The sequence below is a fragment of the Cupressus sempervirens genome, chromosome 1, assembly GCF_028749045.1.
Source record: "Cupressus sempervirens isolate cs-2001-9-10 chromosome 1, ASM2874904v1, whole genome shotgun sequence".
Lineage (NCBI taxonomy): Eukaryota > Viridiplantae > Streptophyta > Pinopsida > Cupressales > Cupressaceae > Cupressus > Cupressus sempervirens.
Genome location: NC_143118.1, coordinates 168,679,547 through 168,696,380, shown reverse-complemented (window position 1 = coordinate 168,696,380; position 16,834 = coordinate 168,679,547). Strand labels below are relative to the sequence as shown.

General features: G+C 35.9%; 1 protein-coding gene across 5 annotated transcripts in view; it reads right to left on the bottom strand.

Annotated features, from left to right (window-relative positions):
- LOC149576676 (uncharacterized) overlaps positions 1-16,834 on the bottom strand; it is a 407,004-nt gene that overhangs the window by 350,289 nt on the left and 39,881 nt on the right. For all 5 annotated transcript variants that reach the window (XM_089819021.1, XM_089819036.1, XM_089819029.1 and 2 more), the window contains exon 3: positions 16,060-16,191. In XM_089819021.1, coding sequence (XP_089675147.1) covers positions 16,060-16,191 — 132 coding nt within the window. The remainder of the gene's footprint in view (positions 1-16,059; positions 16,192-16,834) is intronic.

Below are 16,834 nucleotides of genomic sequence, written 5' to 3'. Positions count from 1 at the left end.
TGATGACACATTGCATAATCCGAAAGGCATCCGATGATTCATATAGACTCTGTCTTCTACCATGTATATAGTTTTCAATTTGTCTTCATCTGCAATCGAAATCTAGTTATAACCAGAAAACCCATCCATAAATGAATTAATTTTGTGCCTGGACACCTCTTCCAATATTGTGTTTGTGAAAGGGATCCTAAAGAAATTTTTTCTAGTTATAGCATTCAAGCATTGAAAATCAACACAAATTCAAATTTAGTTCGCATCCTTTTTCAATGATATAATGGTGGGAAACACCCTTTCACTTGTCTAGACCTTGAATATGATCCCCACCTTGAGCATGCGTTCAATCTCTTCATCAACCTTGGCAACATTATTTTTATTCATTTTGTATGGCCTTTTTCCGCACAAGTACAGCTCCAAGTACCAAAGGTATGCGGTGTACACACATCTTTGGGCGTACACCCTTTAGATCCTTATAAGTCCAAGCAAACACATCTTTATATTATGGGCAGATTTTAAATGTTGTTGCTTTCAATACAAGATCCCAATCATCACCAACTAATATGTTGCACTGGTTTTCCGCATCACCAAGATTAGTAACCTGTACGAATGGTTCCTTGTACTTGATTGGCTTTCTGACATCAAAATTGTGTGTGCAACTTTCATTCACCTAGTCATCGCCATCTTTATATTCTCTTAACTCTGGCGGAAACACATCCTTCTTAGCGCCTTGATCAAATTCCTCTAACCCCAGCATATAGCTATGAAAAAGTTCATAGTCCTCCATCTAACAATGGAAGAGTTTGTTCATTGAACTTACATCATCCTCTGAGCACTCTTCTAGTTCCAATACACCTTCGTCGTTGGGCTCCATTTGATTTCTTCCTTCGTTTATCTGGCCATCCTCTCCATCTAACTCAAACTTCAAAGACGAGGCGATCTCCTCACTCATCGTTTGCGTATAGAGATCGATAATGAACTTTTGTCCCCCACTTTCCGCTGACAGCATATTCTTCCAATTGTGGTTTGTTTTTGTTGAGAATGGCATCATACTCCTTCAGCGAGATCATGACAAAGTCTAGTACAAATGGTTGTGTCCAAATGGTTACTTGCTGACACATGAGCGTCCTAAGGGGTTTTATTCCCTATTGATTTGCACTAAGTAGGTTGAAGTTGGATGGCCACAGGGTTGGCTTCCCAAGATTTTTCCATGTCTCCTCCGACAGGACGTTTACTCCTGACTTTGTGTCAACTATAAATTCAGTCAAAATAGTTCCTAGAATCCCCATTTCAACTATAGACAGGTGTTGACCATTGTTTACTACCAGTAGCATGGGATCCATTACGGACCTCCTAAAACATAGGTCGATTGTGCAAGACTTGTTTGGGGAGTGATTTTGGGAAAGGTGCAGGCATTCAATAGTGTCGTCCTTAGTTGAGGCACACTCTGGACAGATCTTTCATTTTGACTCATACCTCTATTTGTAACATCTTACGCAGTATGTTGCTTTTGGCCTCTATCTGTCTGGAGGTGCTCATGGCCATATGTTATCCTTCTTTCCTTTCATGGGCTTCTCAATTTCTTCTTTCGCTTTACATACTCTTTGCTTCTCCGTATGGGGATCTGAGCACACGGCTTGTTACACTTGATTCTAGGTGACCACAAGTACCTTCTCTTCCTCAATATTGAGCAAATTTACACCCGACTTCAGACAATTAAAGTCTTCATGGTCTCCAGGACCGCACCATCGACACAATTTCTAAGGTGTGTCGTCTTTGTACAATCTTTGGCAAAGTGGCTCCATTGGCTGCATGCTCGACATTGAATCATAGGCCAACCCTTTGAATTATATTGTAATCAGCATCTATTCTCATTCCCTGCTCTACCTCCCCAACAGTTGTTATGGTATTCGTTGGATGATGCATTGTTGGTTTGTTGGGTTGGGTTGGTCATCTCGTAGGTAGAAGGTTTCCCCTGGGTAAAGAGCACTTGCTAACTACAAATCTTCATGTTGTATGGGCATTCCTTAGTGGAATGGCCCATCACCTAGTAGATGTCGCACATTAACTTTTTTGGGCCTGACCCCTTCATGTGCCCATTGTCTTTGCACTTTGTGCACCACATCTCCCCTTTGTCCTTGTGGCTTGCGCTCTCTTTCATCGTTTTGAACTCCTTCAACATTATCTCCATGTCCTTTTGGATTGCCTAGACCTTTTTATTTGATTTGTCCTCGCTCTCACTATTGCTCCCCTCTTCAAACGATTTGTCACTTCTCGATGAAGACTTGCTTCATTTCTTCTTTTTCGGTGATGTTTTCCCCTCACTCTCCAGGACCATGGCTCGATCAAAGGCATCGGAGTATGATGTTGAAAATACTATCTTCATTTTCCTCTGTAAGAATGTATTTAATCCTTCGACGAACCATCTCCTATTTCGTTCGTCCACCGGTTGAGTGGCCAATCTCCCAAGTTATTCTTTGAGTCTTCGATTATAGGCTCGTATGGTCTCCTTACCCTGCTTCAAACTATAGATCTCTAGTACTAGCTTTTTGTCATCTCGAAGCAATCTGAACTCCTAGAACTCTTTTTTGAGATCACCCCATGAACTTATTTTGCTTTTATCCATGTCCAAGTACCAATCCACAGCAACTTCTCACAAAGTAGCCAAAAATTGTTGTACCCATTCGTCCTTGTTTGTAACTGCATTGGTCGTCCATATTGTTTCACACGTGCAGCAATGTCTAGTGGGATCTTCCTTTTTGTCTCCAATAAATTTTGGTAATTTTTTCTTTTGGGACATGTTTCTTCTCGTCAGTTAATGTGGACCAATTGATTGTGAACCAATTGATAGGATTCCCGAACTGATAGGATTAGATCTCAATGGGTTCCTTTGACCACCATGTTGTTGTGTCCCTCTAAAACTTCTCCTTCCCTAGTGTTTTGAACTTCCCTCGTCTCTTCTCCCCCTTCGCCTTGGGTATCCTCTCTTTGTGGTGTACGAGATAAGTTTATGAATTGTTCTCACGTCTCTTCAATCAAGTTCAGCCTCTTTTGTATCTCTTCAAGCAATTCTTTGTGGCTTCTCACTCACCGATGCTTTGGCGAACCATGGCCTTTTCACCTTCGATGGTGTTAACTCCAAAAATTACACCCTTTTCTAAGTACCTAGATACTCAGAATTTCTGGAGAACATGGCATCAATCAAAGGCGTGGGTGACCTAAAACTTGAAAGAACTTCCGGATTCTAAACCAGTTCCTATTGATTTTCGTATGGTGAATCTCTTAATGAGCTAAAACTAATAACGAAACTTGTTAAGGAAAAGGATAGGAATGAATGATCAACTGAAAAATGCATAAACAAAAGTGGTGATACACCAAAATGATTCAAATGAAGATAGTATTATCCCTAACACAATTTGAACCTTTGGAAAATTATAGATAGATACAACCCCTGATATGTTGTTCTGCACATAAGTATTTCAAATGAAGACCTAACATTCAAAAATATTAAAAGGAAAATAATCACAGTTAATACTTTCAAGTAACTAGTACAACTCTTGACCTGTGATATACAATCATAGTCATGAAAGAAGCTTAATGAGACAAATCTAAAAAAGGTTTGAGAAAAGAAACATTGAAAAGAACATCAATCACCAATTTGCATACAAGCAAGACAGCAGAAGTAGATCCAAAACACTAAATAAAATTCTCAAAGACCTTGAAAACCATCGTGCAAATTTGATACAATGCTAAAAATATGATAACACAATGCAAGGTGCAAAGGTCTCTCTATCTCCAAATACTCAATGAATAATGGAGTACAGATGATAGATTATATCCAAATCTCCCTCCACTCCTTTAAACTACTCCATAGATGATCCTTCAAAAGAGGAACTATCCTAGGTCGAGCAGAAACAAAATTCCTAAAATTTAGGCCCTCAAAATGCTCCAAACAGTGTGTCATGAACAAACTGCTCCTCCATAATGCTCCTATGATAACTAGTCAAACTAGACTCTTAGACTACCTAAAAAGACTCAACATTCATCACTAAGACTCAAACTGCAACTAAAAGTCTAATAATCCATATTGACACTTGGAAATAATCAGTTGACACCACTACAGTTTGTGACTTAACCACAACAATGACTTCTGCTTATGACTCCACTAGACTCCACATGGCGATTTCCTATTAAGACTCCTTCAAGCCTTTTACCCTTTCAACATTACATCAATAATGCATCTCTATTTCAGTGTTTAATTAATTGATTTATAGTGCATGAATTAATTGAACACTAAATACCAATTTGAAATTTGAAAATAAATGCATTTTGACAAAATCAAAAATTATTTGGTTATAATATAACACAACATATCACTCAATATATGACCAAGTAATATTTGTGATTACATCTAACCTATATAATTTCTAAAAGCCATCTAGCCTGACCCCAAACATTGTCAAAATAGACTCAACCTTATTACAAAATGCAACAAAGAATAAGAAGGGAAACCGATGAGGACTTGCACAACAAAGAGCAACGTGGCATCATCCTCCTCCATGCATTTTAGGGATAGAAATTTAAAGAAAAGGAACATTTTCTCATTCTCCATTTTGCATCTTCTAGAAACGGCAAGAAGAAAAGGTCTTCATGAGTGCTTCCACCATTAATGGAAATGTTGATCCTTCCTGCCCCCTGTAGGGTCTGCTGTGAAATATTCTTCCTGCGGATCTGTCATTATGTTCTTCTATTTTTGCCGCCATGAAAGGGAATTCACAGGTTTTCTTGTTTCTATATGAAGGTAAAAAGAACTTCATGGCCACGGCTATCACAGTTTATGAGGCATTTTTCTTGTATCAGTTTGTGATGTTCGCTCATTCTCCATGTTATTTTCTTGTCAACCATGGCAACTACAGATTTGAGAGATTTTTTTCAAAAGAAATCACTGGAAGCCTTCAATGCTCAGGTAAAAGCCACTGAAAAACATAGCTCTATAGAGTTTGATTGATTTTCCATCTTGATTCATGGGTATTGCTGGAAATGCTTCAGGGTTTTGCATCACTGTGGGATAGCCTGAACCTTTCTCTTTTCTCTGCAGGATTGTTTGTGGGTTTTGATTTTTCTGCTCTAGAAATGAACAAGTAAACGAGCTGGGAATTCTTATCATCCCAAACAGTGTCATGGCTGCAAATGAACAATATTTATGTCTCTTTCATTCCTGATCCTCTTCCTTATTCATTGTTATCTGGATGAAGATTTCCTTCTGTGACAGTATAGTGCCTCTACACATCAGCAAGAGTATCATTCTGTGACTGATTTCTTTTCGCATAAGAAAGACTCCTAGTCTCTCTTAGCATTCAATCTGTCTCTTTTCTATGGTTGTTGTTTTGGTTTTGTCATTTATTTTCGGACACCTTTGTGTGTTCCTGCTGGTGTTAGCCTCACTTTTGTAATCTTGCAGTCCCATAGACCTCTTTTTGGTCTTTTGTTGGACATTAATATCATTATATCATCTTATCTTATCTTATCTTATGGCTGATTTCCAAAATGGGTTTACCTTCTCCTACCCATATTTGCATTTTTGGGTATTTGGCATATGTGCCAATAGCCATGAATGAAAGCTATCTGCAGAAAAATATTATTATATTTGAAGGCATACAAAAGTAGGACTCCTCTTGCAAGATCTAATACCCGATACCCTATCTAGAACCATTATCATCACCATGGTTAATCAATTTGTTTATATATTTTGCTCGGACCCTTAATGGTTCTAGTATAAGGTTTTGATTCCTTTATGTTTGCTTTACTTCTTTCATCTTTTCTGGCTTTTGGCATTTACATCTGTTCACAATAACAGTAGAGCTTTCTTCAGTATTTTGAACCCATCTTGGTGGGTCACTTCTCCTTGTGTATGCTTGAACTGGGCAACCGTTTTAAACCAGAAGGAATTTTCAGCTCTCTCTTCTTGTCTTTGGCAAACAAACTCTTTCATGAATGCTCCTTCTTTGCTGACTTAGGTCCAAAGCAACACTATTGAACCATAAATGTTTGTTTTCCATCAATTCACATGACACAAACACTTTCCCTTCATCATGGTAAGAGACTTGAATGAGGTGATCTCTGTTTTGCTTGCCATGATATTTGTTGCATTGCTCTATTATGGTACTGCTGAAAGCTTCATTCATGTAGTACATTTCTGCAATTTTTTATCTGTTCAAATGAAACAATTTGGCATATGCTGATGCTACTGAAAGTGGATCCACTATTCATCACTTGATTCAAACAACTGAATTATTTGGTGATACTTGGAATGATGATTTATTGTAGAGAGATCATTATTTGTGCTGAATATTAAACTTCTTCTCACGTGATATTGCATTTCTGATGAAATTTCTGAATTCTTACCTTCATTGCTCCTCTGAATTCAATAGTTCACTTCTCTGTTAAAGACTATGTAGCTGAAATCTTAGATTTGCATCAGTTTTATATGCAGTATTTGCTGATATAATGTTTGAATCTATGCTCCATGGAGTTTCTGGGATGGGGACGTTTTAGGGGATGGGGACATGTTTCCGGTACAGAGACAGGTCGAAGCCAAAATTTAGGGGATGGCGATTAAAAACATAAAGGATTTTTTTATATAGAGAGACAAAATTCAAGTATGCATTTCATAACATTGATAAACCATTCACCATAGACATTTTAGAAGATCAATACATGGAAAATTATCAAATGACAAATATTTAAGTACCTCCATTATAACATATCACATACATACGTAGTAAAATCAAAATGCCTAAAGTCTCTAAGTATTATGGATGAAATCATAATAGAATAAAGAGAAGTGCAACTAAAATAGTAAGTAGTAAATAGAAATACTAAATGCAATCTTTCCTCACTGCTGCTACTGCTGTTGCTCTATGTTTTTTCCCTCTTAGCAAGTACATCATATCTTAAAATGAGTAGAAGAGTTAGTGTTTTAGTGTTTTAATGGACAAATATGGTTTGCACATTTTTATTATGTCTTTAAGACAACTATGGACCTGCACAAAAAGTAAAATTTATTGTTTTGCCTTTACCCGACTAGCTAGAAAAAAGGGGACGGCTAGAAGTTTCGGGGACAGCTAAGGGACGGCAAAAGTATTGCTGGCCATCCCCAAGTTTCCTGCCTATTTTTTTTTGCTGTTTTGGGGACGTTTCCGAATTTGGCAAAAAGGGCACAGCTTTGGGGATGGCAAAAATCCATCCCCGCATCCCCGTTTCATCCCTAAGACGAGTACGAGCCAAAAAGCATAGGGGACACACCCCCGTGGAACACTGGTTTGAATGCAATTCCTGACACCCCTCAACAGATTACTGCTTATTGTAGCATCATCACTTACATTTGATTTTCACCATTCTTGCTGCCTCATATCATGCTTCTTTCTTATGCATTTGCTTTCTGTAGAACTGATTTATGATTTTTCCTGCACAAATGAATATGTTGCTTCTATATTCTTCCTTTCAAGTTTATTGCTCTCTGCAGATGCTTTATTACCTTTGCTTGATATATTTGTCACATTTCATTTGCTTCATTTATTATACTTGAGCACAAGGCACCTCCTAATATATTTGCTGCTATTCTGTACTTGATTGCACCTATTAAAGGAAAAGGTTTCAAAGCTGAAATAGTTTGTCCCTTTAATGCTTCAATGATACCTTGACATTTGTAATAAAAAGAATATTACAGATAAAAGGTTTCATGTAAAGACACGTCCCTTTGATATCCATGTACAGTTGATTTCTATTGCAAATGTTCATTCATGAGCTTTGATGATTCATTTTCTGTTCTATGCGAGTATATTGTAGAAGAATGAAATACTTGTGCATCTGAGGGGAAGGGAGCTGGCATTGCTTAGTTCATATGATTTAACTCACCTTTTACATACATTGCAGGATCCTGAACCTTGGAAAGCTGAGCCGGTGGATGAACCAAAACACAAGCGGCAAACATATAGGCAACCAGCCAATCATAACCAGGCAATGACTGGCTCCTTATGACCCTTTAGCTCTTTTTCATTTCTTTGTGGAATTTCACTTGCGTAGAAAAGGATCAGTTTTCATTAGTGAAAGCTACTTTCACAGCTTGGGTGGGAGAACATGTACATTCAGCCTATTTGTTTCATTTATCAGATATTAACATCAATTGTACATATCATTGAATTATTAATATAAGCGCATTTACATATTTCAGTTTGGCACATAATGAAACATATTTTGCAATAGAAATGAAATGAATGTAGATATCAAATAGACATGTGCCTTTGTATGAAACCACTAAAATGATAATGAATTGAACTAAATTTCAGCATGTGTAGAAATTTAGTAACAGGTGGTTCTTGCACCTCTCGTGGCACCCCCTGGTCACCCTCCGTGACACCTCTAAGGTCCCCTTCAAACAACCCTTCAACTAGTTGTCCCTCAGCGAGTTGCCTTAACCTCCGTATTTCTTCAGCTTGCAATACAAGAATTAAAGCTTCGTGTGGCTTGCAAATCATCCATTTTCTCCTTTCTATTTCTATTTTCATTTACTAAATTGAGCATTAATTTAAACAATCATCATAAGTAGTAAACAGAACACTTGTTATTTATTTATATATCCGTACACATTGGCCGACTAAATAGCCATTACAGATTTTTACAAGTGTTCTTTTCATTTTCCACTCCCAAGGCTTAAAGCTCGTGAGTTGGTTTGTCGTTGGGTTTCATCACGTTCCTCCTCCCGATGGTTATTTCCAGCAAATTTCCTCAAGAATTGTTGCCGGTGTTGCTCCCTCTCAATTTCCTCCCTTCACCTTGTCTATGCAAGAAATGCTTGCATGAATAGACAAGGAGACTGATGCAAGAGCCTATTTGCCGTGGGGGCGTCCCAGACAGTATCCTCACGAACTTTTGTGAATACGACCTCTCTCCACACGAAAGTTTTGATAGTTGCTCGAAACAGAATGTGGATGTTCTCTGTTAAAGCATGTTTGCCTTCAAAAAGCTTCATCTCTCCAACATCATTGGTTCTAACATTCTCAAGAATAGGTGTTCCCATTTATCCGTGGAGTTCCATTTGTTGTGTTGTTCCCAAATTCAAGCGGTCACAGCGCCAAATGTTTACCCTCCGAGATAACAAGAACTAATGCATAAAGACAGAACAATGTGTTGAAGACGGGAATTGTAGAGAACTCATAAACAACTTATGTATTCATTAATCATCAAACAAAAGATTACATTTGAAATGCACAACATCCATAACCCTATATCTGTTGTCTTCAAGGGCATACATGGATACTAAATCTCTCTTAATTCCTCATACAAATAGTACACCCCAATGAGTTGAATAGAGATGCCTAATTTCAATTTGATGGTGCAACCTCTTTTACTGGATGTGCAAAATCATCCCCAATTGTTACTTCTTCATCAGTTTCTTCTACCATTGTATCTAGGTGTTCTCTAAATCCTGTGATGTGCCTTGATGACCCACCATCAATCACCCAAGTGTTAATTTGTTTGATAATGTTGAGTAGAAAACAAATTTCTCAGAATCATTTTCTATATTTGCTTTCCCAACCTTAGCAAACGATGTTTGTTGATTTGTTCTATTATGACGCTTGATTGCATTGTGTTCATCCTTATTGCATCCGAATCATTCAATTTGGGAAACACCTTTCCTCTGCTTCATTGAACCCTTTCCATGAAAATTTCTCTTTCTTTTGAAATTCTCCTTCTTACTTTTCTTATGAGAATTTGTGTTTAAAACATGATTATCCTCATCCATAGATTTATGTTTGTTTCCTTTTGTCATCTATCTTGTTTCTTCTTGTAGACAGTCAAATCTTAACCGATCAAATTTTGGGAGCTTTGATCTTGCACTTATTTCTTGAACAAATGAGTCCCATGAATTTGGTAGGCCACCTAAAGCTATTAGTGCTAACTCTTTCCTATCAATTTCATATCCAACTGTTGACAATTGATCCCTTAGCTCAAGGACTCTCATGAGGTATGCACTGATGGATTCTCCTTGATCAATTTGCCTTTTAAAGCAATGATTTTGAAGGAGTTATTTATTTCAAATTTGCTTTCAAGAGATTTAAGCATATGGTATGCAACCTCATATTGTGCCAATATAGGTACTATATGATCCCTAACTGCATTTACTATAAGTTTCATCGCTTTTTCATTGTTCTCAGTCCATTTAGTTTTCTCCAGGTCATTCTCAGGTTCTGTCTTCTTTTCTTTCACAAATGAATCTAATATATATATCAGGTCATTCTCAGGTTCTGTCTTCTTTTCTTTCAAAAATGAATCTAACTTATTCTCCTTTAGTATCATCATAATTCTGAGCTTCCATGATGTGAACTTGTTTGCACCTTCAAGATGATCCTCAAATCTTATCACACTTGATATTATGAAGAATAATAAGTGACTGCAATATCAAGAGAAAGTAGTTTTAACCGGATCTTCCTTAGCAAAGCTCTGATACCATGTAAATGTAGATTAAATTTCTTTCAGATTTGATCCATTTGTGTCTTTTCTATTTTCAAATATAATTCTTACAGTCACTGTATTTTCTTGCAGATTATGATCAGAGTACTGAACTTGATATGAGTTGAAGGTGATGTCTAATGAATATTTAGAAATAATGATTACGAATTTCAGGTCTGAATGATATTTGATCTAGAAGAGCGAGCATTAATTGATTACTATGATTGCCGTCTAGACCGATCGGGTTTCGATATAAATTCAGTTTATAGAGGCATGTCAATGAATAGAGATGCCTCCATGTGAGTAGAGACATGTCCATTCATTGGCATGCCTTTCCACTTGACTAATTTACCTTTAGCACTGCCAATTTAATTAGACAATAACAAACCCTGATTAAGGCAGCAGATACGATTGGCAATATGGACATACTCGGGTCTGACATAACTAAGCAATCTTTTCTCAATTATCGATTTGCAATCGATACTTATGATCTGGAATATAAATCGATCAGAGTAGATCAATATAATCAGATTTAATACTTGGAAATACATAACAGAATTAAGTGCATGATAATATAATGGTTTTGGATTTCTAATGTGTATTTGTACATGTTAATATAAATAGAGTATATTGATATGTATGCATGCATGTTAGATCAATATATTATCATCCAATTTATCTAAACGAAGCTATTGTATCAACAGCTTTAAAAAGAAGGAGAAAAAACTGTGTTAAGATTGATAACACTAACAGCTTTGATTATGATGATTATGTAATCTTGTTTATGGCTTTAGGAACTTGCTCTACAGATTTTAATAATGGTGAGTCAGGCAGCTATACAGAAGATGATATTGATCTTGAAGTAGAATTGGTGTATGCTTTGGTAGAAATCAGTCGTTTGAAGAAAATGGTATCAGGTAATGATCTTTCAAAAGACATTGAAACTAAAATTGAGATTATTACAGATCTGAAAATTGAACATGAAGAAAACAAAAGAAAATTAGATTTGGTAAGTTTTAAACCAGCTACTACGACTGAAAACTACTCTAAGTTAGAAAGCAAGATTGTTGGTTTGAAAAATGAAATCAAGACATTGACTATGATACCTGGTAAACAAGTAAAATTTACAAAAAGTTCAAAAATGTTAAATAATATGTTGGCTCAACAATGTGACAGTAGTATCTAAACAGGGGTGGGATTTGTAAAGGCTGAAAGTTCAAATAATAGGCCAAATGAATTCTGAAAGCAAGAGATGGTTTCCTAGAAGAACCAATTCATTCTATGGTTATTGTAATTTTTGTAACTACTTTGGTCATAAAGTGATGAACTCCAGGGTTATTCTGGGACAAAAGATCAGCTTTGTAGGTCCAAACTTCTTTATTGCCTTAGAAAGTTTCATTTTAGTTTGCTTTAAATCTCAGAATCTAGGGCACATTGCAAGGATTTGTCAGTTGAATAATGTTGATTCAGGAAACAGGTCACTAACAAGAAAGAGAGAAAAGTATGGAGAGAGAATGAGTACAAGTCTCCTGTTGTTATAACATTACATGCTACAAAAGAAAATTTATGGATTATTGATAGTGGGTGTTCAAACCACGTGACAGGTGACAAAAGCAAGCTTTCTACATTCGAAAATTAGAATGGTGGTCCAATAAAATTCTGAGACAGATCTTCACTTCATATTCGAGGTAAAGGTTTAGTAAGTATTGTTGGGTATGCTCGAAGCAGACAAAGTGTGGTATGTTGGTGATCTAAAATATAATTTACCAAGAGTAATTCAGTTATGTGACAATGGTCATTCTGTAATTTAATGCTCAAGGTTGTGAGATAAGGAAACTTGATTCAGAAGTTAATTGTTGAGGGTAAACGAGCTAAATATAATGTGTATGATCTGAGAGAAAAAGATGCAGATGATGAGATTCAGTGAGAAATTGAGTCCACATGGAATCAGTGGATACTTTTCAATCCTTTCGTCAATGGTTTGGGGCTGTGCCTTTGCCACAAGTTATTTTTTTTGCACTGGGGCATGAAACTTGGGGGAGTATTTATTGTTTTTATAATTTATACCCCAACCTCTTATCATTGATGTCGAAGTGGAAGAAAATGTATGTTTTGACTATATCTTGTGTTGTTACAGATTGCACATCAGACGTCGTGATTTCGGTTCAGATGTCGTTTATGATGCCTCAATTTATAATAAGATCAGATAGCGTGATGTTTCAAATTGTCTTGACATCAATCACGGGGGGAGATTGTTAGAGTTTGGTGATTTGTGTGTCATTAATGTCAAGATCAGGATGCTGGAATCTTAACATTGCTACTACATGCTTACACATGCTTATCTTTATATCGCTTTGACAAAATCTCCAGCATCATTGTATTTAATCCCTTGGTTCTTTCAGCAACTATAAGTCTGGAAAAGAATATTTGAAATTTTGAACATTTACTGCAGCAGAAACGGTCAGATAAATATATATCTATTCCAATATAGCAGTGGTGTTGAATGGGTTGAATCTCTATTTGAATAGCAAATAACTCTAGAGTCCATGCATACAGGACTATAATAATATATATTTGCTTTGAATCTCTATTTGAATAGCAAATAACTCTAGACTCTAGAACGTTGTCTGCCTGTGTGCTTGTGGTTAGGGACAAATTATAAAAGATTTTTGTCCAATCTGGAGTAAGCTAGGTGCCTGCTTGTTAAACCCGTCAAGTTACAGGTATCTGTAAGGTCTGGAACCGAATTCATCATGACAGTATGATGTCTATAATACAGACAAAATAGCTTAGAGACAAAATGACGTTTTATTTCTGTTTATTGTAAAGGCTTCTTGTTCTCATCAGGGTTTCGATAATAATAAACTTTTATTGTTGACAAGACTCGGCAATAAGGTTATCGGGCACAATCATCTACAGGTGTTGTTGAATTATAGAAACCTCCTGGACAAAATTATGAACTTAATCACACAGCAAATACTAAAGAATTCATAATAATATCAATAAGAGGTTTGTCAAGTACTGAACTTATTGGACTCAACAGAGATTTGACAAGTAACATTGTCCAAATATTTATAAAACTCAATTGGTGTATATATAATCGTTATTGTCTGTATAAACAATAAGTTTTTCTGCCTACTTAACTATGGTATTTGCGATAACTTGGAAAAAACATGGATACCATTATAAACTAATTTGTCTGTTCTGTCAGTTGATCAGTTGTATCAAATATAACATGTGCGGGTAAACAAAAAGCTACTTGTATATACATATACTCTCAATTCCTTAATGATGTCTGTGTGGATAAGGAAATGCATCCTTGTAAAATCTGAAGAAATTCAATTGCACAGATAAACAGACAGAGACAAAATATTCAATTGGAGCATTAGTTGTATGTGCTGCACGTGTTTGAAAATATGAGGAATTCAGAATCAGAGCCAACAGAAAACAATCTTATGTACAGACAATAAGGAATAAGGATTTGCAAATCAAAGCCAGGACAAATCTATCACTGTGCTGACGACCTCATATCGCTATTGAATGGAGTGAAAGGTTTTGAACATCTTAGTCATTGGGATTTGATCTTCATGTATTTGCGACACTACAGACAGTTCAGGTATACAGTTCTGATAATCAGCATTATGATTTGACATTATTTGAATCTTACATTAACAGAAGGAACAGGTAGATAATGTGTTAATATTCTGGATTTATTTCAGAGGTAACTGATACAAGAGATTTGTTAAAAGACATACAAACAGATTTAATCTGTCTGATAACACACATTTAGCAGAAGAAAAGGATTTTACCTTTCAGATTGAATACAATGTTACAGCAGTTATGTTCAGGATGTAATTGACTAATTTATTTGCAGTATTGAGCAGTTTTGCAGAGCTCTGGTCAGTATTGTATTCATATCAGAATCTCAGTTAGTTTTCAGTTGTATAAAGGTTGTATTAAGATGTTTAATGTGAATTGAGACATAATTTGAATCTTCAATCATGTATCTGTTGTAATAAGTTGGAGCTCACATTTGTTGAGTTGGTGCTTGGAGTGTGAAGAGTTGTTGCTCTAAGTAGGGGTTGTTGCTCCTTAAGGTGCCCTTGAAGTTGTAAATGGATTGAAGTTTTGTAAGACTGGATTAGGACAGCAGATCCCAGCAGCACTTCTCGTCGTGGTTTTCTCCCACATTGGGTTTCCATGTCCCAATATTGTCTCTCGTGCATGATTGTCGTTGTTTGATGCTTCCTCTATATTCTGGTTCTGATCATTCCAATTGAAGTATCTGCAAAAAGTTTTGAATTAATTTGGAGCAGGTTTTTTTGAATATCTTAGTCAGTCAGATTTGATCTTCATATATTTGTGATACCAAGGGCAGTTCTGATATCCAGCATAAAGATTTGATATTATTTGAATCTTACATTGACAGAAGGAACAGGTAGATAATGTGTTAATAATCTAGATTTACTTCAGAAGTAACTGATACAAGAGATTTGTTATAAGACATAAATCCAGATTTATTATGTCTGATAACACAATTAGCAGGAGAAACAGATTTTACCTTTCAGATTGAATACAATGTTATAGCAGTTATGTTCAGGACATAATTGACTGATTTATTGGTAGTATAGAGCAGCTGTACAGAGGCCTGGTCAATATTGTATTCATAACAGAATCTCAGTTTGTTTTCATTTGCATAAAGGTTGTATTAAAATGCTTAATGTCAACTGACACAGAATCTGGTTATTAAATCATATATCCATTGTAATTGAGTTTGAGTTCACATTTGTAGAGTTGGTGCTCAGAATTTGAAGAGTTGTTGCTTTAAGTAGGGGTTGTTGCTCCTTAGGGTTGAAGCCCTTAAAGTCGTAATTGGATTGAAGATTTCTGAGGCTAGATTAGCAAGGCAGAACCTAGTAGAGCGCTTCTCAATGTAATTTTCTCTCACATTGGGCTTCCATGTCACATACCTGCACATTGTCTATTGTGCATTGTTGTTGTTGTTTGATGCTTCTACTATATTCTGGTTTTGATCATTCCAATTGAACTATTTGCAAAAACTTTTGAATTAAATTTATAATTGGACTAAGTTTGTTCTCTACTAATTCACCCCCCTCTTAGTAGTGATTCTGTGTTCTACAGTAAGAAGCTGGTAGCCTGCAAAGACTAAGCATCGATATCAACTTTGAAACTTCCAACTAAAATTCAATATCTACAACATCACACTTTATACATCCCTTTTGTCATTTTGGTATCTAACAGCTCACGATCTTCTCACTCTATCAAAAACAGCAATATATTGTTAACAGAACTTCACCCATGCGAATTAGGAATGACTATGTATATGGTCATGAGCTCCAACTAAGTTCTTTTGGAAAAAAAATCCTTTGTCCAAAATGTCAATCATCCAAACAGAAGCATAGGAAAATCTCTTTTACAGTCAGCAAGTGCTTGCCCCTAGTCACTGAAGAAAAGAATTGAAGTAATTCAGCCTGGCATAACGGTAAACAACTAAAGAGAATCAGAAAAATGAAGCCAAAAGGCAATACCGACCTTTTGAAGAATCCTTTTCACAACCTTTCCTGAGTCATTATCATCATAGATTGTGTAGTTATTATCTATGTGGTAATCAGAGACTTGCACAGACCTCAAAATCTTTGCACATACACTATGTATTGTCCCTACCTGCAGGCACAGTGGAAAAGCCAATCATCAAAGAGTTCAAAAGAGAATTTAAATTAAAAAAGTGTAAAAGAATGCAAATCAAACAATTTTACGATGCAAAACAGGTGATTCATAAAGTTATTGTTACATCCCTTCTTTATAGACCTTTCAAATAGCTGTTATGACTGTTTCATGGGAAGTATGAAGGCTTTACCCGGTTCTCTGTTTAATTAAAATGAATTAAATTTCTTTAATAAGAATTTCATACTTATATTATCAATTAAAAGAATTAATTTTGAGCATCTTCTCAATCATTAAATGGAACAATCTCAGAATGATCTTTCAGTATATTTTTAGACATGCAATAACCACATCTCATTAATTAAAAATTATGGATCGCATATCGACCAAAATATTCATTGAACTTGTTAGTAATGAAACTTAAGCTCAAATATCTTATTTCTCCGTCCATCCTTAAATCCTTATTAGTTTCAAAAATAAATATATGCCTATATTAAACGAAGACAAAATTATATAAATAAATCTTTTGATGATAAGATTAATGTTAATTTAATATTTACCTTCATTGAAGACCTCTTTCTCTAAGAGTAAAGAAGGTTGTCACCATTTGGGAGTTAAAAGATATGACTCATTTCGGGAGTCG